General features: G+C 35.6%; 1 protein-coding gene across 1 annotated transcript in view; it reads right to left on the minus strand.

Moving 5' to 3' along the window:
* The window catches only part of LOC306878044 (phospholipid-transporting ATPase ID-like), a 50,265-nt gene that overhangs the window by 25,399 nt on the left and 2,580 nt on the right, over window positions 1-22,286 (minus strand). Inside the window, exons 2-13 of the mRNA XM_079430138.1 lie at window positions 19,919-19,986; window positions 6,306-6,364; window positions 6,084-6,197; window positions 5,796-5,894; window positions 5,582-5,643; window positions 5,283-5,355; window positions 4,583-4,653; window positions 4,418-4,497; window positions 3,392-3,550; window positions 3,218-3,306; window positions 2,897-3,093; window positions 1,084-1,292 (exon numbers count right to left, since the gene is read on the minus strand). Coding sequence (XP_079286264.1) covers window positions 1,084-1,292; window positions 2,897-3,093; window positions 3,218-3,306; window positions 3,392-3,550; window positions 4,418-4,497; window positions 4,583-4,653; window positions 5,283-5,355; window positions 5,582-5,643; window positions 5,796-5,894; window positions 6,084-6,197; window positions 6,306-6,364; window positions 19,919-19,943 — 1,237 coding nt within the window. The 5' untranslated portion in view covers window positions 19,944-19,986. The remainder of the gene's footprint in view (window positions 1-1,083; window positions 1,293-2,896; window positions 3,094-3,217; window positions 3,307-3,391; window positions 3,551-4,417; window positions 4,498-4,582; window positions 4,654-5,282; window positions 5,356-5,581; window positions 5,644-5,795; window positions 5,895-6,083; window positions 6,198-6,305; window positions 6,365-19,918; window positions 19,987-22,286) is intronic.

Here is a 22,286-nt window from a genome sequence, read left to right on the forward strand (position 1 = left end):
TTTACTCAAATGGCCTCAACAGTCACCAGATCTCAATCCAATAGAGCACCTTTGGGATGTGGTGGAACGAGAGATTCGCATCATGGATGTGCAGCCAACAAATCTGCAGCAACTGCGTGATGCTATCATGTCAATATGGACCAAAATCTCTGAGGAATGTTTCCAACACCTTGTTGAATCTATGCCACGAAGAATTAAGGCAGTTCTGAAGGCAAAAGGGGGTCCAACCAGGTACTAGCAAGGTGTACCTAATAAAGTGGCCAGTGAGTGTGTGTATATATATATATATATATATATATATAAAATAATAAATTTGCTGCTTATTAATAGTTAGTAAGGTAGTTGTTAAGTTTAGGTATTGGGTAGGATTAGGGATGTAGAATAAGGTCGTGTAGAATAAATCTGCAACCCTGCTACACAATCTTAGCATTTTATTTATTTCATTCATTATTATTTATTGTCATTATTATAGTTGTTCAATTATATTTAATAGCAAAATGTTTTATTATTATTATTGTCTATTTACTTTTTGTTGGTTATTTAAATGCCTGTCACTAAATAAATAAAAACGGGCAAATGAAACCGTAGAAATGAAACATTTAAAGGTTCAAAAACAAATTACTTATATTTTTTCCAGTAACAAAATGTATTATAATTATTATTATTATTAATGTTAACATTATTGTTATCTAATTGCTTTTTAATGTTTATAGAGAGCGCAAATAAAGCAGCTTATTTAAGTTTTGTTTGACCTCTTAATGATCAACATTTTTTGAAGGTTAAGGTTTCAATGACCATTTGTTCAAAAATAATAATAATCATAATAATAATAATAAAGACTTGTTTCAGGCTATATTTTGTTGTAATGTTTGTAAAATAATATTCTGTTAATTTATCTGTTCATTTAATGGCTACATATTTACTTTCGGTACAGCAGCTGTGTAATAAGCAAAGTAATGTACAGTCAGCTGGTCATTATTACCATATAAACCACATCAACATGATGCAAGACTGATATATATGATAATGGCCAGCTGATTGCACATTATACCATGGATATAACTGCCATCTGTTGTTCCTCACCATATGTGTGGCCATTGATGGAGCACTTGTTGAAGGTCATGATGTTCTGGGTGAGGGTTCCTGTCTTGTCACTGAAGATGTACTCCACCTGTCCCAGCTCTTCATTTAGTGTGGTGGTCCGGGCTTCTGCTGCTGTGTTACTACAGCTGCAGAACATACGCCGGTCCCAATTAATGAAATAACTGTGACCCAGACGAATCACCTCCACACTAAGAGATGGAAAGAGAAACAGACAGAGGGTTATAAAAATGCAAATGTGATCTGCATTTCAGTAGAGACACTCAAATTGACTGCAGATCTCCGACCACATGGCAAACTCACAACAAAACACACAAAAATACACAGTTTTCCTGTTCTAAAGACAGAGGTTAATTAGTATGCAGCTGAGACAGACAATGACACAACAGTCTACCAGACCATTAAAAGCAAGATTGCATTTACAGAGACTTCACAAATCTGTCATAAAACTGCAAAAACAGATTTTGGGTATGTGCGTGCTGTGCCATGGAGCTGCTCAGAGACATGCTGCAGTTCTTCCTATACGAGTCTGTACAAGTCAGAGGTGGGTTAAATTCGCTGGACCACACAGCACAGTTAGACCTCAATCAGAGAGCAGGTTCAGAAAGGTTCGGTCAGGATTTTAGTGCTGTTATATGGACTGTGTTATACGGGAGACTGTTGTTATGTCAGAGAGAGAAAAAAGGGAGTCTATGGGGTCAATCTCTTACCTGTTAGGGAAAGTCTGAGGAAACATGAAAACAAAATAAATCAAAATAAAATAAGCAGCACAATGCATAACGTATGCATTAAGCATAAAATTAACTTAAGCTAGTACTACAAAAAAAAGCATCTAAAAACAAAAGAAGAGAAGTAGATTTTAATTTGAATTTTTCATGAATATGATACACTTTGGTGTCTTCAATTTTTTTAAAGAAATGGAGCAATAGATAAACTATTATCTGACATAAAAATAACCTAACATGAAAAGTAGTCAGTCCTAAACATCAAATGTTTGCAACCCCCTTAAAATTATGATTTTTGCCTGTCACAGAGGTCTTTACCTTCTAGTATACATCAAATAAAAACAGTATCTAGCAACTAAAATCACACAATGCGTTTTATTTTAGTGTTATTCATATACTATTATAGTTTTTATTAATGTTTTAAATGAGCTTTTATTTAATTTGCTTATTTTATATATTACTTGTAATTTAATTAGTTTAATTTTGTGCAATTTTGTTTTAATTGTTCAGATTTAGTTTACGACATTTCTTTCAGTTCAGTTTTAGTTTAGATTTTGTTCCAGTTAGTAATTTTAATACTTCTACTTAACCTTATTTCAGTTAGCTGCCAAGGCAAAATTTCTAATTTTCGGCTATTTTCAGTTATTCATTTGATATTTATATTTCAGTTAACAAAAGTGTTTTTAATAGTTTAAGTTATTGATAATAACCCTGATATAACAACAACACAATTTTAAGATAAACATTTAAATTGATATTCAAATAATTGTAGTAAAAATGTTCTTTGAATAACTTAAAATGTAATGCTTAGCTACGTTTATACCTAAAATAATTATAATACAAAAAGTCCTAAATTGGATAATTGGAATAGTTGACAAACCTCATATAAAATAAATAGGAAATAAAACAGCTCATATGAATGAATGTTCAAAATTTGTATTGCTTCAGTCCATTTTCCATAATTTTTATTTGACCATATTCAAGTGCCACCTGAACAATTCCCACTGGATAATTCATCTTTTTCCCTCCATTACAACATTTCTCCCTCCACATCTTGCTCTCTCTCTCACCTGACATAGAGGGAGATGGGCACGACTGTGTTGAGGATGATGACATAGGACCAGAAAGACAGGAAGGCCGAGAACAGGAAGTTGTCCACCGGAGGGTCCCAAGGAAGAAAGCTCTGGAACAGAGCACCCACTTCTTTTTCCCAAACTGCATTTCCTAAGGCCAAGATCACTCCCATGCACACCAGGAACCCAAAAATCTGAGAAGGGGAAAATTACAAACATTAATTTTGCATAGTGTATGCTTTATATATTTACATATTATATTATAGTACTGAAATCTTAAGAAATTCAACAGAGTGAGTGAGTGAGTGTGTTTCTCACCCATAGCACCAGTGTATTCATCAGTCTGTCTATACTGGTCCGCTTGAACTTAGTCTGTCCGCTGTTCTGCATCAGTTTGGTGTCAGGACCTGAGGTGCACCATGACAGGTTAAAATGAAAACACACACACACACACACACACACACAGACAGACACACACTCACATAAACCAACCTGCGAAAATAACAAGGCCATAGCAGCTCTCTGTGTTGCGCAGTACGCAGCCGCGAAGCAGCATGTTCTGGTTGCTGAGGGGGTATTTGCAGTCTTTCCAATACAGAGTCCCGCAGAAACGGTCAAGCTTGTTGTTGGGAGGCTCACACACCACTTCTCCTGCACATACACACAGCACATGTGAAATATCGAAACAGTATTATTTTATGTAATATGTGTTATGACCAACTGTTCAGCATCCTGGGTCTCAGTACAGTCTGTGAGCTTTGGAATTTTTGGTTGTTCTTTAAAAACAGGAAGCGTGGGTGGTCTGTGCTGACACAGGTTTGATGGCATGTGTGTGTATGTGGCAGTATATTATGTTGAGTGTTAAAGAAATGATGCTGAGAAACTGTCCACCACATAATTTACTTTCCGCACACTTTGACTCACTGTATCTTTTGTTCTCGCTTCCTCCAGTAAACTAACTCGTAGTGGGGTCAAACAGTTGTTGCACTTTTGCATTTTTAGCACATCTATTCACTAGCCCATAATCAAATTTATCCTGATGTTATCTGCACTGGTATAGAACTTCATCATGCATACTTAGATTAAGTCATTATTTTCAGAAACGTCAATTTAACTTTATTTAATTATACATTTTATTCATTCAATTATACATTTTATCGTATTAATTATTTTATTTTGCACATATTTCTTTTGGATGATTTTGTGCTGTTATCTACTTTGCATAATTACTTTAGTGAATCTGTGCTAAAATATGTAAATAAACAGATTATCAGTGAGTGCAATTCACACAGGAATGCCCCCCCCCCCCCCGAAAATATGCAATTCCTTTTATTGCCTTTCTATTTTTGTTCCATAAACTTATGCAAATCTGAAACGTACTGCACACAAGCATGTTCCCTCATTTATCAGTTCACAAGATTGCTAAGCTGTTTTTTTTTTTTACTAGTTCACTTTCTCATTTCCACTCTGGCTAACCTTTGCATCTATTTGGAGCTTGTTCGATACCAAATCACATACCATCAAACTGGGCCAGATTATTAGGATCTCCCAGTTCTGAGGTAACAGACAGTGACTGACGCACCTTCATGTTCGTCTCGCTGTGGCAGAAAAACAAAGCCTTTTAATTGAGCTGCACTGGAAGCATGAAAATTCACAGTAAATTCAAGAAATAAACAGTCATACCCATCCAGTTCTGCAGTTTCAATGTAACAGAGGCCATGTGGTTCACTGCTGGATAACAGGAGCAGGTCAGCCTGTAACACATATACAGACGTGTTATTATTATTAGCTAAAACTATTAAAACATTTCTGTTAATTAAAATGAGCTGAAACAAAATCAAATATAAATATTAGGTGAAAAACTTATTCCAAATGTTACAATATTACTATTACAAGATTACTGATTGGAAATAAAACAAATGAAATCTAAAACTGACATAAAAATAAATCTAAATAGAAATATATCAAAAAATAAAAAAAGATGAGAGCACGACAAAATTTCTCAAATGTAACTATTATTAAAATGAAATTTGAGTAGCACAAAAAGAAAAACTATTCAAAATATCACTAAAGACTATAATAGAATCTATATAATATTAAAATAACACTAATATATTATACAGTGAGACCAAAACTGCATTTAGCATATTAACAAGACACCTAAACTGCTGTTCATAATCGATGATACAGAGTTACCTTGGCTACTGGATCAATATCACAGTGCAGTATTCAAGAGCAAATGCATCAGACATTAATGCGTACATGACCACAAATTACTGCAAGTAATGTCTGAGAGTGCTGAGTTAGTAAAGTGTCTTCTTATTTTATTAAACCAAGTTTAATTATTTCATTAAATCATGAAAAACTATAGAGGAAAACTCACTGCCACAAACTGTTTGTTCTCCAGTTTGATGATGTCACCCACTCTGACATTCATCCATTTCTCCTTCTGAAGACTGAGAAAGTGAAAAAAGCATAGGATACTTATTAATGCTTTGTGATTGTTGGAAATATAGTATGTAGTATGAATAGTAAATATTGAGCCAACAGTGCTTTTATGTCATGAATATTCACTATCTTGCGAGCAACAGCTTGGACACATTTACATTTTTTGTAAACAACATTTATATTTTCTTGTAAATACAATGTAAAAGGAAGTGTGCATATTAATATGAGACTCACATGCCACCGATGAGGACCTGAGACTGACGGTTATTCACCTGGTTGTCACTCTTGTGACGAAACTGTGCGAGAAACAGAGCTGTGTGTGAAATATGTGTCTGACGGCGTTTACGTGTGGTGGGTTAGGTGATTGGCATGAGTGTTACCAGATTTTTGTGTGGAGGGGGGTTTGGCAGTTACAGTAAGCTACACTATGTGTGTGTGTGAGACTCACATAGTCATCGGTGGCATCTTTGACTGCAGTGATGCTCAGCACCAGCACTAAAGGCACAATGGTGGTGAACCAGGATAATGAGGAAATCTGTGGAATCAACTGAGCCAAAAACATACACACAATTACTTTTCAAAGCCATTTTTATAGCACTCATTAATGTGAACATGTTCAAACAATCTGTCAAAATTACTGCGTTCATAAGCATCCATGTGCTTGCTAACTGTAGACATGTTTTGTCTCTACACTTGTAATAAGCATTTAAAGTAAGAATTCATATGGAGTATATACCTGCAGTATGAGGAGAAACAGGAAGTAGGTATTGGCAACTTCCTGGAACTGCTCAAACAGGTTGACTGGAAGGAAGGTAATGATGTTGTACTTTGAGGTCATGATGCAGTTGCTCTGTGGACAGTGAAAGAGATGATGGGAAGAGGTGAAGGAGAAGCAGAATAAAACTGTAATCTTAAAATGATTAATATTTATGTCGCACAGGTTGCATGTGTGACTTACAGCATACTGGAACTTCTCATTGTACTCTCTGTCATTGGCTCGGACTCTCCTTTCCTCCTCTGTGAAGAAAACAAACACTGAGATGTAAAGATTGCCAGAAATATATAAAATATAAGAATAATGTTGATGCCAGTTACAGACCATTACAAATGAGTCTTATTTTTTTTTTTTCCAGTTAATGTCTGGAAATGTTTCCTCAGTTTCAAATAAGTGATTTGCTTTTAAGTGATGTGCAAATAGGCCGCCTTGTTGGCAAAGGCTATTTACACCAACGTGTAATTGGGATAGTCAATACTAAAAAAAGATTTAGCATCAGTTTCAGTGGCGTAGATGGTACGGCGCGTGCTTTTTGATGCGATCGAACCTGCCTTTTGCCAAACTTTTTTTCTCCCTTTTCAAATCTCATATCGCATCGGAAAGGCATTTATTTTAAAAAAAAATTAAGGAAATAATCAAAAAGTTGAAAATCGGGTAGGGTTAGGGTAGGTGTAGGGAGGGCTTTATTGTCCCAATAAGGTGGCATACATTCAATGATTTGAATTAAAACTATAATTTACACAACGTTATTATTTACTGTTTTATAATGTACTACAATACTGAGGTGCAGATAATTGCCACTGTTACGAATCAATATTCCTAGATTGTTAAGTTGTTAATAAAAGAATTGCTAAAAGAACGTTGCAGGAACATTACCCTGCTAAAAAAAATAGAAACCATCACAGAAATTATAATGGTTTCCATTAAAATACCATTATGAACCATTAGCTTTTTCAAGTAAAACCATTACAAAACTCCTTTTTGTAGTGTGTTTTGGGCATTTTCCCAATAGGATTTAACATCCCACCAATGGAATCCATCACATACCAGTAGATACCATTATAGTTTCATTTAAAACCAATACAATTCCCATTATAACCATTAAATCCGTTACATTTTCTATTGTGTTTTGGACAGGGTTCTATTGTTTTTTTCAGCAGGGATACTAACCTAAAAATAACGTTCTACTAACATAAAGAAAACTGGAAAGTTTCATGTTTTTAGAACATCTCAAATTCACTTAAAAAAACACTTTAGAAATAGAAAATGTACAACGTAGCCGTAAGACTTTTATATGTTCAGTCAGAAGACTTATTGTAAATTTGTGAATAAGCACACTGTTCTGTTGTGCTTCTTCTATTAGTCATTGCAATGTATGATAACCCGAGAGAAAAAACAAACAGGAAGCCATGCCTTACAAGCAACACATGCAATATATGCTATGCTTTATGATTGCTGAGGAAATAGTTTGAATCAGGCCGAGCGTACGTACAAGTCACACACTGACATATATCATGCAGTTACAACGACATACAGTAACTTTCAAACTACACAATCAGAGGGTCGTCAAGTCAAGTGCAACGCAACAAAGGAGGAAGTCATGGCTAATTGTAGTGTGACAGATTAATTTCTGCACTATGAGGCTGAAAACAGGACTGTGAGAGAATAGCTGTGGTTAGCATATAGTCATAAACCTGCTGTTTTCACTTCTGATGAAAACAAGACTCACGGTTTCAAAAGCTCACACTAAGCTCTTAACACCACAGCGTTTCCAGCCAGACTGACACATAAGACACAAAAACACGCAAAGTAGTAAATAAACACAGCAGCTTGTATCTGAGAAAAGCTCTTTCTTTTGGTTCTCCCGTCTTTTGACAGAAACAGCAGAAAATGGCTGTCAGATTCACTTTGCTATGCATCTCTGCCGCTGTGTGCACAGGATGTGACCGTTTTTTATGCTGGGTAATGGCCACTCCATGTGACAGCCTGAGTGTGTGTGTGTGTGTGTGTGTATCACATCATATTATCCATGGGTGACTCGCTGCATCTTTTTGGAGGACACTCTAGAAACACTCTAGATTTACTAAGTGTACCAAGGAAATGTTGAGCAAAACAATCAGATCTCTCCTCTGAAGACAAAAGCGACTGAAACTCATTCTTATCTCTCATCTCTTCCTCACCCTCAACATAACCTTTTATTGTGGTAGATTTCAAGATGCTTATTATACAGATAAAGATGAGTTGAAGCATTTGTTTGGTCTGGTTTCACTCTGTGCTGCTGTAATATTGATGAGAATCTTGTCTGAAAATAAAAAGACTGACCTCATTACTCCCTGCTCAGGAGTGAGAGAAAGAGGTCTGATGAATGGCCGAGAGCTGCATCTGCACCATTTTCATATGCATCAAAAGGTCAAACCCATAAACCCATGCACGCGAATAGATATAGCCAGTCTGTTTCCTCCTGCATGAGCCCTTCACACCTGCTCTGGTCCTCTGCTCAGCCACCGAGACTCTCTCTGCCTGTGGTTTCCTGTGTTAAGACAGCTTGGCTCTCTCATATTTCTCCGCTATAATGGCCGATTTATATACACTGCCCACATAGTCAACACACAGAAGCAAGCACTTTAAGCTGCCACAAAAACACCCCATCTATACACCATCAGCATTTATCCTGTCACTGGGGCAGTACCCTTAAAAGTACACCTTTGTATTCCTAACTGTATGAAGCTAAGTAGGTCAGGGTATTAATATGTGCTCTTAAAGAGATCGAAAATTCGGTCAGAATTTTCTCACTCTCATGTCATTACAAACCTGTTTGTCTTTCTTTTTTCTGCAGAACATAAATGAAGGCATTTAGAAAAATGTCTGTTTTTTGGTCCATACAATGAAAAGTCAATGGGTTCCAATGTTGTTTGGACCTCAACGTTGTTCAAAGTCCTCTTTTGTGAAAAAGACAAAATCATTACACAGGTTTGGAATGACATGAGGGTAAATGATGACAGATTTTTTTGGGTTAACTCTTCTTAAGTACCATTCCTAGGGTCACTTAGGTCAATAATGCACCATGTATATAAGCTGTTCACACAAAGTATGATAACTATGAAGTTTTAAAAATCATTCTCGGAAAGTCATACCACAACTAAAATGATAACGAAAGAGAAATGGGAATTTGGAAAATTTTCCAGCTGCTGAATGATAAAAACATCGAGATTCCAATTCCACCCAACTTTATAAAGCCCAAGCATTTAAAGCTGCAGACTTAAGATAAACAGAACATTATTGTGCGTTGGTGTGAAGCTAATATAGTTATCTATACATCTTTTTATTTAGCAGTCTCGGTTTGAATAAGCCTTAACACATTTATTCTCAGCATTTGCAACACTGTTACAGTGCAAATTGGTAGCTTGGAAATGAGTCATACTATAAGTTTTCATCAGCTTAAATTTGATCTTTTGCTTGTGAACGCATTGCTCCCTATGTTTGTTCCTGAGTTATGCAATCCTTGTGAATCTTGCTTACCAGTAAAGAACATTGTGTTTCAACGATAATAAACAAACCCTGTATTTCTCTAAATACTGCATTCATTTTTTTTTTTTATTAAACAGGATACAATGTTTGGGATATTTCCAGATTTATCAGAGTTTAACCTGATATCAAGTGATTCTGTATACTAGTTAAACATTTTTTATATGAGTTGGAGGTTCAGTCCTTGAACTCTTGAAGTTTAGTGTTGGTCTTCAGTAAACTCTCTCTCTCTCAATTGACTGAAACCACTTTTATCATTGTTGACACGGGTCACACTACAGGACAAGCTGTATACTCCAAGAAATACACAAATAAAACAGCTTTTTCCAAGATCATCATTCTAAAATGTAACATTTTGATGTCCTTCATATGCAGTACATTGGAAAATGATCTATGGTAGTATCATAACCATGAAGACTGATTTAGTCTTTATTTAACTCACTCCTTTCTTTATTGTATTTTAAAAAGCTAAAATCTGTATCTATCCTCAGCTATCCTTATGCTATCTCCTTCCTGTTCCATCGCTCATCATCCTATATGCTTTCATCTTCTCCTCTCTGCCTCAAGGTTATTTCTTTCTTTACCTTTGCTCATGGCTATCTCTTGTACTCTCTGCCTCTCTGTTATCAGTCCTGATGGAAAACCACACTGCTGCTGCCAGAGTCTGAGAGTGCATTACCTGCCTATTGGCTGCCGATGACATAATGGCTTTGGCCGGTGGAGGGTCCGGTTCCATCCAAAGAGCACCTCAGCAAACTGGGCCATTAAGCACTTTTAACACAGCGCCCTTACTAATACAGCCAAGGACAAGTGAGAGCCGCAGTGAAACGTTGCTTGTGTGACGTTTCTCAAAAAACAGTCGTTGACAGGGAAGGATTGTTGTGAATCAGCACTACTGCCAAGGACATCCGCTATGCTAGCTCACAAATCTGTGCAAATTCAAACAGACCAGCAAGTTATGGATGTGCAGTGTTGCAGTACATATGTCTTGTGTAAGCGAGTGGTGCATAGATGGACTTATCTGAAAGTCATGCGAAGCTTTGATGTGATTGACATGATGCTCAATTGTTTTACCTGGATATATTATTAATTTATAAAAAAATACATTAAATACACATCTTCTATTATGAATAGTTTTTTTTAATTTCAGAATTAAAATCTGAATTTTGGCATAGGCCCAAGTCTCCTATGCTCACCAAGGCTGCATTTATTTGATGAAAAATACAGTAAAATCTCTAATTTTCTGAAATATTATTCTAATTTAAAAAAAAAAAGCTAGAAAAAAACTTTTCTATTTTAATATTTATTTTTATTTTAATATTTATTTTTATTTTATTCTGAATTTCCAGCAGCCATTACCTCAGTCTTCAGTATCACGTGATCTTTCAGAAATCATCAAAGTCACATGGTTCAACCAACACGCAGAAATATACAGAAAAAAATATTACAGAAAGTTAAGTTATAAAAATTAATTCACAGAAATAATTTGAGAATATAAAATCAGATATTTGAGAATATAATCTTTTGAGATTGAAAGGTTAGTTCAAGGTTGTAAAATGTTGCGTGATACAACCACTTAAAACAATGGTATAATAATAATAATAATAAATAATAATAATAATAATAATAATAATAATCTTTCTAACTTGGAAAAAAACTTTTTTAAATGATTAAAATGTATTTATGGTTCACATGTATTTATGGTTATACCACATGATTTTATTCTTGAAAATTATATAAATGTTTTTTTTCAAACCATATGAATCTAACAGGAATACAAAGGGCATAAAGAAACTTGCACACGTTATAAAAGACCTTTTTAAAGTTTTTTCTTTACCATGGACACTCGTTTTCTTCATTGACCTTGAAGTCTGAAGAAAGAAAAATGAGATCAAACCATGACATGAGAAAAATAAGTTCAAATAACTTTAAAGGTGCCATAGAATGCATTGATACAATATTTTAAATAGTTCTCTGATATCTACATAGAAGGTATGTGGCTTAGATAAGGGAAAAAGTTATCCAGAAACAGTTTTACATGTCATTTACATCCCTAAAATTTCTCTCCAGAATGAAATGGTCTGTTAATTGGCTTATTTGGAAGGGTCTTTAATAATAATGTTGAGCTCTGCTCTGATTGGCTGTTTAGAACACGGACGGGTTTATGCAAATGTTGGGGGCGTAACTATTAGTGATCCCGACTGTTACTTACTGTTCTTTTTTTATTCATGAGATTTACATAAGGAGGAAACAATGGTGTTTGAGGCTCACTGTATGTCCTTTCCATGTACAGAACTCTTATTATTCAACTATGCCGAGGTAAAGACAGTTTTCCATTCTATGGCACCTTTAAATAATATAGATTCTTCTCAAGTTAACACCAACTTTGCCTTTTGATATAAAAAATAAAACACAATCAATTGCTATCAAAGGGAATCTTTCAGTCAGGTCTCAAAAACAGCACACATTTAATTTAAGTGTCAAAGCAGCACTAAAGCACCATTGAAGTTTCTGTTGTCTCCACTATTTCAAAGCATTTGTCTCATTTAATGTCATTTAAAGAGACAAGCCATAGGCTCAAATGAGTTCTTAGTGGGTGAGCTAATTGCTACTGTACTCCAACCTTTTTGCATACACAGCAGAGGAACAGCCAGAACACGAGCCAAATACATGACTCCATCCTTAACAGAGGCCAAATACTCAATGTATTCATGTAAATGCTTGCATTTGCCTAAAGAGTTGTTCTCTTAATTTACTGCTTTAAATTTTTACTTCTAAAAGCAGAAGTTTTTTTGCTGTAATGCTGTAATGCCAAAACATATGCTGAGCATCATGAAGCATTTGTTCATTTGATAAAAAGCACATGACCCCTCACTTCATTTCAGTCTCTATGCATCATTTGCTTGCCTTTTCTCTCCCTCCTCATTTTCCACATCCCTTCTTCTCTTTGCCAAGTGCCTTCATATGCCCATTTGGCTGACTCGTCTATCCATACTGGAAAACACTCTCCATCTCTCACCATCCTATACAGTATTCCTTCTTTCCTTAGCTGGACTCTCTGAGTAAAGGAATTACAGGGGTTCACGTAAGGACAGGCTTAACACCCACTGACTGCATCTCAGAACATTTCACTCTAACTGAAAGCATGCATTCAGTATGACAAAAATAGGCAAAAACATGTTCTATAATGGCTATTTTAGATGTGTGTGTGTGTGTGTGTGTGTGTGTGTGTGTGAGAGAGAGAGAGAGAGAGAGACTTCAATCTGGCTGTGAATGAACTGAAAGCAAAGGCACTGAGAGTCTTCTACATGATCAAACATACAATTCAGTATGAAATTCCAATTCAAACCTGGCTAAACAATCATAAAAGCAATAATCAAACCAATTGCACTATATGGCAGTGAGATATGGGGACCTCTAAAAACCCAAGCTTTCTCTAAATGGGAAAAAGAAGAAATTGAAATTATGCATACCCAAATTTGTAAAAACATCTTAAAAGTTAACAGAGCAATCCCAAACAACTCGTGCAGAGCTGAATTAGGACAATACCCACTATTAATTCATATTCAAAAGAGAGCTGTGAAATTCCACCGGCACCTGAAATGCAGTGATCCGAGTTCTTACCAGGCTGAAGCCCTGCAGTGGCAAGAGCAGAACCTGCAGAAGAGCACACTTTTACAGCTGGTACTCAAACTACACCTAAACCAGCACAGCACAATCAAGCCCAACCAAATGACACAGTTACAAAAACAAAACTACATTGCCTATTGGAAAGATGCCACTAAAATACAAAAGAAGATGGAGCTGTATTTACACCTGAAAAGAGACTACAAACCAGCAGAATACCTGAGCTGTGAAAAAGATCACAAATTAAGAAAGACACTAACGAAGTACAGACTAAGTGAACACTGTCTGGCTATAGAGAGAGGACAACACAGACAAATATGGCAGCCACGAGAACAGAGACTGTGTTTACTCTGCTCGCAGAAAGAGCTGGAAACAGAGGAACATTTCTTACTGCACTGTGATTACTATCACAACATTAGAGCTGCATATTTCCCCAAATTCCAACAAATTAAACCAAAATGATCACAACAGCAGTAAGATATATATCAGCCTGTCACAAGCTAAGACTGTCAGCCAGTGGACAAAACTGAAGCAAGATCATTTCTTACATGTTGTACAAAGAATTTTTTATTTATTTATTTATTTTAAACAAATGTCTTAAATATTTTTCTTGTTTCTGAAAAAAAAAAGTATACATGTAACCACAAAAAGCACATGGAAAACTGCACATATAAAATAAACAAATAAATGAATAAAACTTTGAGTATTTAAACCCTCATATCAACAGGATATTTGTGACCCTGGACCACAAAACAAAAGTTGCTGGGACCACAAAAGTAGCTGGGGTAGGCTATATTTGTAGCAAGAGCCAAAAATACATAGTATGGGTCAAAATGATCAATTTTTATTTTATGCCAAAAATCATTACGACATTAAGTAAAGATCATGTTCCATGAAGGTATTTTGTAAATTTGCTACTGTAAACATATCAAAAGTGATTTTCTCAATATTTAGATTTTTTTGCACCCTCAGATTCCAGATTTTCAAATAGTTTATTTGAACGCTTATTTATTCAGCTTTCAGATGATGTATAAATCTCAATTTCCAAACATTGACACTTAAGACTGGTTTTGAGGTCCAGGGTCACATTTTTCATTATAATAAATATCCAATACAACCCTGCTGTAAAAATCTAGATCCATTTTGATAGCATAAATGATACAGAGATGATAACTTATCTCCCATAGACTTTTAAATTCTAACAAACTCTAACTGGAAGTAATGATAATAATGGCAAATGTTAAATGCACTACACAGATATGATAGACAATGATCACCACTGTGTCAGAATAGACAGCTTCTCAAGACATTCACAACACTTAACAGAAGAATTAAACCCCTGAAAAAGGCCAGGAACACAGTGTTACTGGAGTTACTAAGACAATAACTACACCTACCTATGGTGAAAAGGTAGGTGTACAACACTGAATTTCTTTCCGTGGCTTGTCAACTGGATATTTATTGGCCTTAAAAGGTCAACTTAAGGTCAGTAACTACTTGATGTCTAAACACATTTGAAATGTTTAAAGGTTGACAACAAGTATAAGACAGTAAAGGTGATTTTGTGGGACTCTTCTTGATTTGAAATGAAACTTGAATACCTTACACATGGCAGCCAGCCACCTCTGTAGCCTGAGTCATTTTAGATGGCACTATCTGAATAGTGACTGATAATGAGAGCATCTATGCTGTGACAGACACTGTAATATGTCACAGACATCTTAACTTATCTTGTCATAAGGAAAGTGATACATAAATATGAAAGATGAAGAGGTAAAAAAAACAAAAAAACAATCTCACAATCATTTTCAGCAGGTAAAAAAAAAAAAAAAGTGGCACAAATGACTCAACATAATAAACTGAAATGGCTACGCATATATTGAGTCCACTGAGTATACAAATTCCCCAGACTTCAAAAAACACAAAGTTGATCCCCAATCAAACAGCAATTCTTGATCAGTTGCGGTCTGGCTTTACAGAATCTGAGAGGTCCAGCTCAATTCCATTACAAACCAGAACAGCATCCAGTTACTTAATTTCACCAACAAAAGATTACAACAACAGCACGTGCTCCCTTTAGTGAAACATACACACTGTTTTGCAACAACAAAACATGACAGTGAAAATGTTGCAGGCTGTGTTCATTACATAAATGACATTTAATACGGGGCAAAATCGGTTTAAAAAATGTTGATAAGCAATTCACACAGATTACTCATTTACCTACTGTGAAATAAACTGCTATGAGGTACGGGAAAAATGCAGATGAGAAAGAGATTCTTGGGTAGTTGTTGGGTAGTTAAATATTGTGAAATATATTGTGTGGCAGATTATAAAGGACATTAACTTTCAATGTAGAAATTAGGTTATGCAATCATCTCAATAACAAGACCTTCTAAAGCATTATTATACAGATTGTTTTACGTTTAAAAATACATTGAGATGAAATGAACTGACTGAGTGAGTGATTTGTGAATGTTGACAGGGGAAATCATGATGGATATTATGATCACAAGGTCATGGGACACACACACAGCGGTTACTGGACATTGATGTGATTTTGTGAAACAGTTATGAGGGTGAAATAATGAATGAATAAGCACACTTGTGGAAGAAGACAAAGTTGTTTATTTACATGACAGGGAAGTGTTAAAGGAGGAAGAAACAATAAAATTATTTTATGAATGTCTAAATGACCTCTATTCTAATATAAACATGTTACATAGGCCTATATTAGAATACAAGTAATTACCAACTAGACTTCACCTGTGGTAAACAAATGATGACATATAACGCAAAGTAAAGGTACCTGCTCCTTTTCTTATTTTTGTTGCGTTGCTTAATCCTTCTTTCTTCCTTTTTAGAGGGAGAATGATTGGAAACCACTTCTCTGGGATGTCTTTCGGGATAGTCATGTTGTCCTACCGTCGTTTCATTTACACACAGTCGGACATCACACCGGCGGAGCGACGGAGACACGATCGCGCGGCAGCTGCAGACCGGCGCCGAATGAAGGAGCGGTGCGTGAAAGACATCAGATTACAGACGCGACGGTAAATTACACTTCACTCCCTCTCAATCTGGATTTGCCGCAGAGTCGTTGAGGTCATTCGGGGTGATTCGACAACCCTTTCACTAAACTAGTTCTCTATAATAATTTTACAATATAGCCTACAACACTGTCTTTACGCATCCATTTCAACTGAAGTAACTTTCTGCGTTCCAGGTTTTCATCTAAAATGTTTGTTCTTGACTAAATTTTTAAGTATAATAAATGAATATGGTTTTAAATTTATAAATAAGCCAACACTGACATTGACATTAAACTAAAATATCGATTTTTGACCAGGATGACTATGACATGTTATATTAGCACTGTCACCAGACTCTGTCAAAACACTGAGCAGCGCCTCTAGAACTACGACGTTGTTTTTATATGACATAATCAGAAAGCCTTTCTATTGGTCGAGGATGTGGCCAATAGGAACTGGCTGAGGAGGTTGCCAGGGCAACTTATACTGCAAAGCAGCAAAACATGTATGGGTTATAAGACACAAGGAGCCAGTAACTATAGACTCATCTGGCAATGAAATATACATACCGCAATAAGATTCAGAGGCAAAATGGATGATAAACAGACAGTTTCATACTTTAAGGGGGGGGGGGGGGGGGGGGGGGGGGGGTAGAAAGGGTGGCACTGCGGAAGACATCTGGACTAGTCAGGTGTCTCTGCACGTGTCTGTTATGTATCTCTGAGTGTGTGGAGAGAGAGGGAGTCTCGTGCCAAGGAAGGAAACCTCCCGACTGTTAAACACAATGCTCCAGCATATACTCACGTGTAGCCTACATCTTTAACTTTGATGTTGCACTGCACCACAGTGAAAACAAACAAGAGCCAAGCTTTGGAACAGTGTCTCACCCATGGCTACCTAATCACACAGATATATATATTTATATAAGTGTGAATGCTAATATTTGAAATAGCTTCTTAATTACTAACCACACTTTTTTGTTCATATCTGATTGCACCACATATCACAATACAGGTCAATAAAATCAGACAGACAACTTCAGGGAGGTCAAGGAGGTTGCACTGTATAGGCCTTAGTCAGGCTAGACATTATATTGAATTTAAAGCAAGTGAAAACAAGACTGTGAGGGACAGACTAACAGTCTTTATCATGGCATGAATGGCATAAATATCCAAGATCACGTAATTTTTGCTGACTCATAGCTTTCAAAACTGTTTTTCCTTTTTTGTAAATACATTTTGTCAGCTGAACAATCTGTAAGTTATTAAACAACACATTGAAAGCACTGAACTTCTATCCCTCACTGCCTTGTTTTCATCCCCATCAAAAATTAAAAATGGAGATACTCTGACTAAGGTCTACTGATGCATGAAGAGGATACTGTATATCTTTTAAGCTAATTTTCATAAGCTGAGCAACCAAATGTCATAAAGAAACATTTTATATGGTGGCGAATTTGTATGAATCTGTGCAATGTGATCAGTATGGAAATGTAAAATGTTTACAAAAATTAAAGCATGAAGGTCCTAAACCAAACCATCGATATAACTTTAGTCAAGAATGAAAATGAGGCAGTGAGGGATAGAAGTAGAGTGTGTTCAATGGATTGTACTGTTGTTTAACATTACGACTGTCCAAATGACAAAATTTCTTTAAGAAAAAAAAAATTAGTTGACAAAAACTCATGATCCAGGACCTTTATACAATGTATGCCATTGTAAAGACTGTTAGTCGATCCCTCACCTCGTTTTCATTCAAGTCAAATTCAATATGGCATCTTACTTGGTTCAGGTTTATGGGGTGTAAGTAGATCGCACAAAATGTGCGAATTCTGATGAATTAGCCACCAATTCACCAAAACATAGAACAGTTATAAATTGCCATGCAGTGTTAATTTCGTTGATGAAAAATATTTGTCATAATTTGTCAACAACATTTTTTCACAGACAAAAACGAGACAATATTGAAATAAAAACTTTTTGAATGGAAAAAAAAGAAAAAAATCTACTGACATTTTCGTCAACAAATAATAAGAACATGAAAATTGAGAGATCCAGTCAGAACGAACTTCCTGCATGGAAAGGAGGGCATATGGCACACATTTCAACTGTAACGCTCTGATCATACGTACACACTTGCTGCTTAGCACATAAAACGTTAAAAAATGTCAGCATCTGGGAGTAAGAGAAAAGCAGACATATGAATAAATTTGAAAAGCGTGACGACGCGAAAGAGCACTTAAAGGCACAATATGTAAGTTTTCGCCGTTAGAGGGTGCGTATTAAAACAAAGGTGTAGTTTGATGATGTCGTGACGTGAGTGTGGAATCATGGGAGTTCCCCACAGCCGATGCAATCCGACGGGACATGGGCAGAAATCATATTCATGGATGAGCTAATGTACTATGGACACAGTCCGTGTCACCAGCTAAAATGGTTTACTTCTCTGGATTTTAACATTCTTCAAAACATTTGGGATAATGTAAGTACACAAGTCAGCAAAATATATAGCACTGTAATAGTGGTTTTTGGATATTTTAATAAAAAAATCTTCCATATTGTGCCTTTAATTTGGTCCAGTTTCCTAAGCGCACACAGCCAAATCCTGCACACAGAAACGCACCTCTCAAACAGCACACGACTACTGAATACAGTTCTCTTTTGCATTTTAACGGAGAAATAAACAAAAATGATCTCAAATTGTCAGTTTTGAAGCGTTTTCATGTAATCACACCCGGTTACGTCTTAAGTGAATGTAAACGTTTGGGAGAATATAACCAGTATGCTGAATCTGTGCAGTCAGTTTTAAAGGGGCAGCAGCCTAATTTAGTTATTATTGTCTGTGCCCTTTTTGTTAATGAATCAACAAAAGAAAGAGAGGAAATCACTGCTCTTGACAGAATCACTTTAGTATCTGTAATAAGGATTAATCTCAATTTAATTTATATAAATAAATGTCTTCTTGAAAGAATGAAGGATGCTGTATGCAAGTTGTTATAACGAATGAATATAGGCCCTGTAATCATTGGTATTTCATTGAAAAGAGGACCATGTTCTTGTTTCTTTATGAGAAGTGGTTTTATTTAATTTTGAGATAAAGACATGTTATGTGGAGTTAAATCTGTGTCTATATTGCATGTTCAAACTTTAATATCAATCAGGTTATTAGATGTTTCTCCGGGAACATGTGAGTTTGAAAATGTTAGAGAAATGCTTAATCGCATTACACAGAAACTAAACCCATTCAATTTTAGGCGATTAAATCTACTGTAGATTGACTTGACTAAAGTCTTATAATATTTAGTCAACTAAGACTAAAACAATTCAGATGACTAAAATATGACTAAAACTAGACAGTATTTTAGTCCGAAGTCTATGACAAAAACTAAATCCAAATTTGATGTCAAAATTTATTAACACTATTGCCATGAGAGTGAAGGTAGTGCTGAGTGTTGAGGGGACTTTTAAAAACGAATATTAACAAATATTATTTTGCTGACACATAATGGTTATAATCAAAGTGTGTATTTTAAATTCAGAGCACAATATTGCAATTCAATTTAAAAGTGTGTGTGTGTGTGTGTGTGTTTAGGGAGAGTAGCTAATTGTTTACCTGGGGGAGGTCTCTTTCTGAACATTTCCACACCTCTGAAATTTTGCCTCTTCGTCCCATGGGAAAATCTACATCGACATGCAGACACACAGCGAGAAAGAGAAAGAACCACATTGTCAACAGGATCTCAAGGGTAAAACAGGGGACATACCAACAGTTTACGCTCACTCAGGAAATTCAACGATATTTAATCCTTGACTACGACAGTATGAAGATCAGTCAGCTAAAACTAAGCCACTGCTAATGAACCTGCAGCCGTAATCTTGATCCTGACTGCTGTGAACCCTAGACAAATTTTTGTCCATTTCTTTTTCTTTAATCATGCTAATATTAAGATAATTAATAAGAGTGTTTAAAGTGGTTACATATACACATTAATTATGAAACAAACAGGAAACATCATAGTTATTAAGAATGCTATATAAGAATGCTAAAATGTTGGTGCTAAGTGATAGAGTGGTCTGGTCAGGTCAGTTCCAGAAGCACATTGGTGTCTGCACGTCTGGTTCCTGATAAATTTCTCTCTGAAGACGCCACATGCTGTCTGCTTTCTGTCTCTTATGCCTGATACACAGGAAATATGGAGGCAGAAAGAATAGCATTCAATTGTTTAGACATTTTATTGAATAAGGCTAAATTGCTCTTTTCTCTAGTAGTGTGACTCTGCTTCCCTTATGAAAAAGAAGTTTATTCAAGTGTGCTATTAGTATACTTCTTTTAGACTAAAAAATAGGAAAGTATACTTTTAGTTTACTTTTTATGTACTTCGCAGAAATGGGCTTTATTTACTTAAAATGACATTTAAGTATACGTGACTTAGAAAAAATCTAACTATATGTCCTCCTAAAATCCGTGTTTTCATTGTTATATGGTAGGGGGCGCTAGTACACATCTTCTGTACAGAATTTCCAAAAAACACAAGTGAAGAAGAAACTCAAACAACAGATGCTTCCAGGTGTAATCTAACACGATCATCAGATATAAAACAGCATCAAAACTGTGTAACGTTATGGAATAATATATCGACCAATGAAGAGGCAATAATGACTGTCAAGCTTTGGGATGTTGACCGACTCCATCTACATTTTGATTATCATTCTGAATTCAATTAACTTTTTTCAGCTTTTTGTTCAAAAGGTTTATTTCTTTATTTATTTATGAAACTTACCCACATTCAAGTGTTTAAAAAAAGAATGCAAGAAGCTAGAATAAAATGTACAAGCAGATCTGTTCTTTCTTTTGATGTTTTGTATGTTCAGGTATTCATATAACAAAATATATACAAATTAATACCTAAATAGGAACATAGTAGTATACTTAAAGTATGACGTAAAGTTCACTTAAAAAAACATACGAGTATACTTTCAGTATAAAACTACTAAACTAGTAGTTTACTGAGACTATACTTGTGTGTACTAAAAATGCTACTACAAGTATTTAATTAGTAAACTGTCAGTATACCTGTCAGTATAAGTTCACTTTCAGTATAGTTGCAGTGCAAGCTAAAAACATTGATGTAAACTAGTTGTGTACTCAAAGTTTACTACTGTTATACTTAAAGTATACTTTTATATACTAGAAAGTGGTATTGAAATTGTACACTTACAAGTACACTGATATTTGCATACTTACTACTAGGGGTGTACGGTATGTGTACCAAACCGAAACGGTTCACATGGCAAATTCCAAATGGAAGTGATCATCCCTATCCCCTTAGAGTGGGGACTTTGGAGTAAACAGGGCACATGCGTGGCATTATGTAACGTTAGTCGTTTGGAATGCACTTGGCAAAGGGAGAGACGAAATTTCCTCATTATCTGCAGCTGGGATGTTCCCATGACAACGCAGCACAGTGTGCGTCAGCAGATTCGCTGTTTTAATGGCATAGCATAAATGTCTTTTTAGTGTTGATTGTATAACTGTTGCAAATGAACATACATTTTATATTTTAAAACGTTTTTTAAAGTTTTTTTTGCTAAATAATACATACAAACTAACAAATGTATATTTTTTATGCCGGTGTTCGTCAGCGAATCTGCTGATGCACACTGTGCTGCGTTGTCATGGGAACATGCCAGCTGAAGATGATGAGGAAATTATGTCTCTCCCTTTACCAAGTGCATTCTAAACGACTACATAATGGCATGCACATGCCCTGCTCACTCCAAAGTCCCCACACCAAGGGGATAGGGATGATCACTTCCATTTGGAATTTGCCCCGTGAACCGCTTCGGTTCGGTACGCATACCGTTACACCCCTATTTATACTTGAGTTTTAGGTGTTTTAACTTCCTTTCTTTTTACAAAGCTGTATAATATCATTCATAACATGAACATAACATCAGTATTAGCTAGAATTTCAATATAA

This window comes from Barbus barbus (assembly GCF_936440315.1).
Source record: "Barbus barbus genome assembly, chromosome: 12".
NCBI lineage: Eukaryota > Metazoa > Chordata > Actinopteri > Cypriniformes > Cyprinidae > Barbus > Barbus barbus.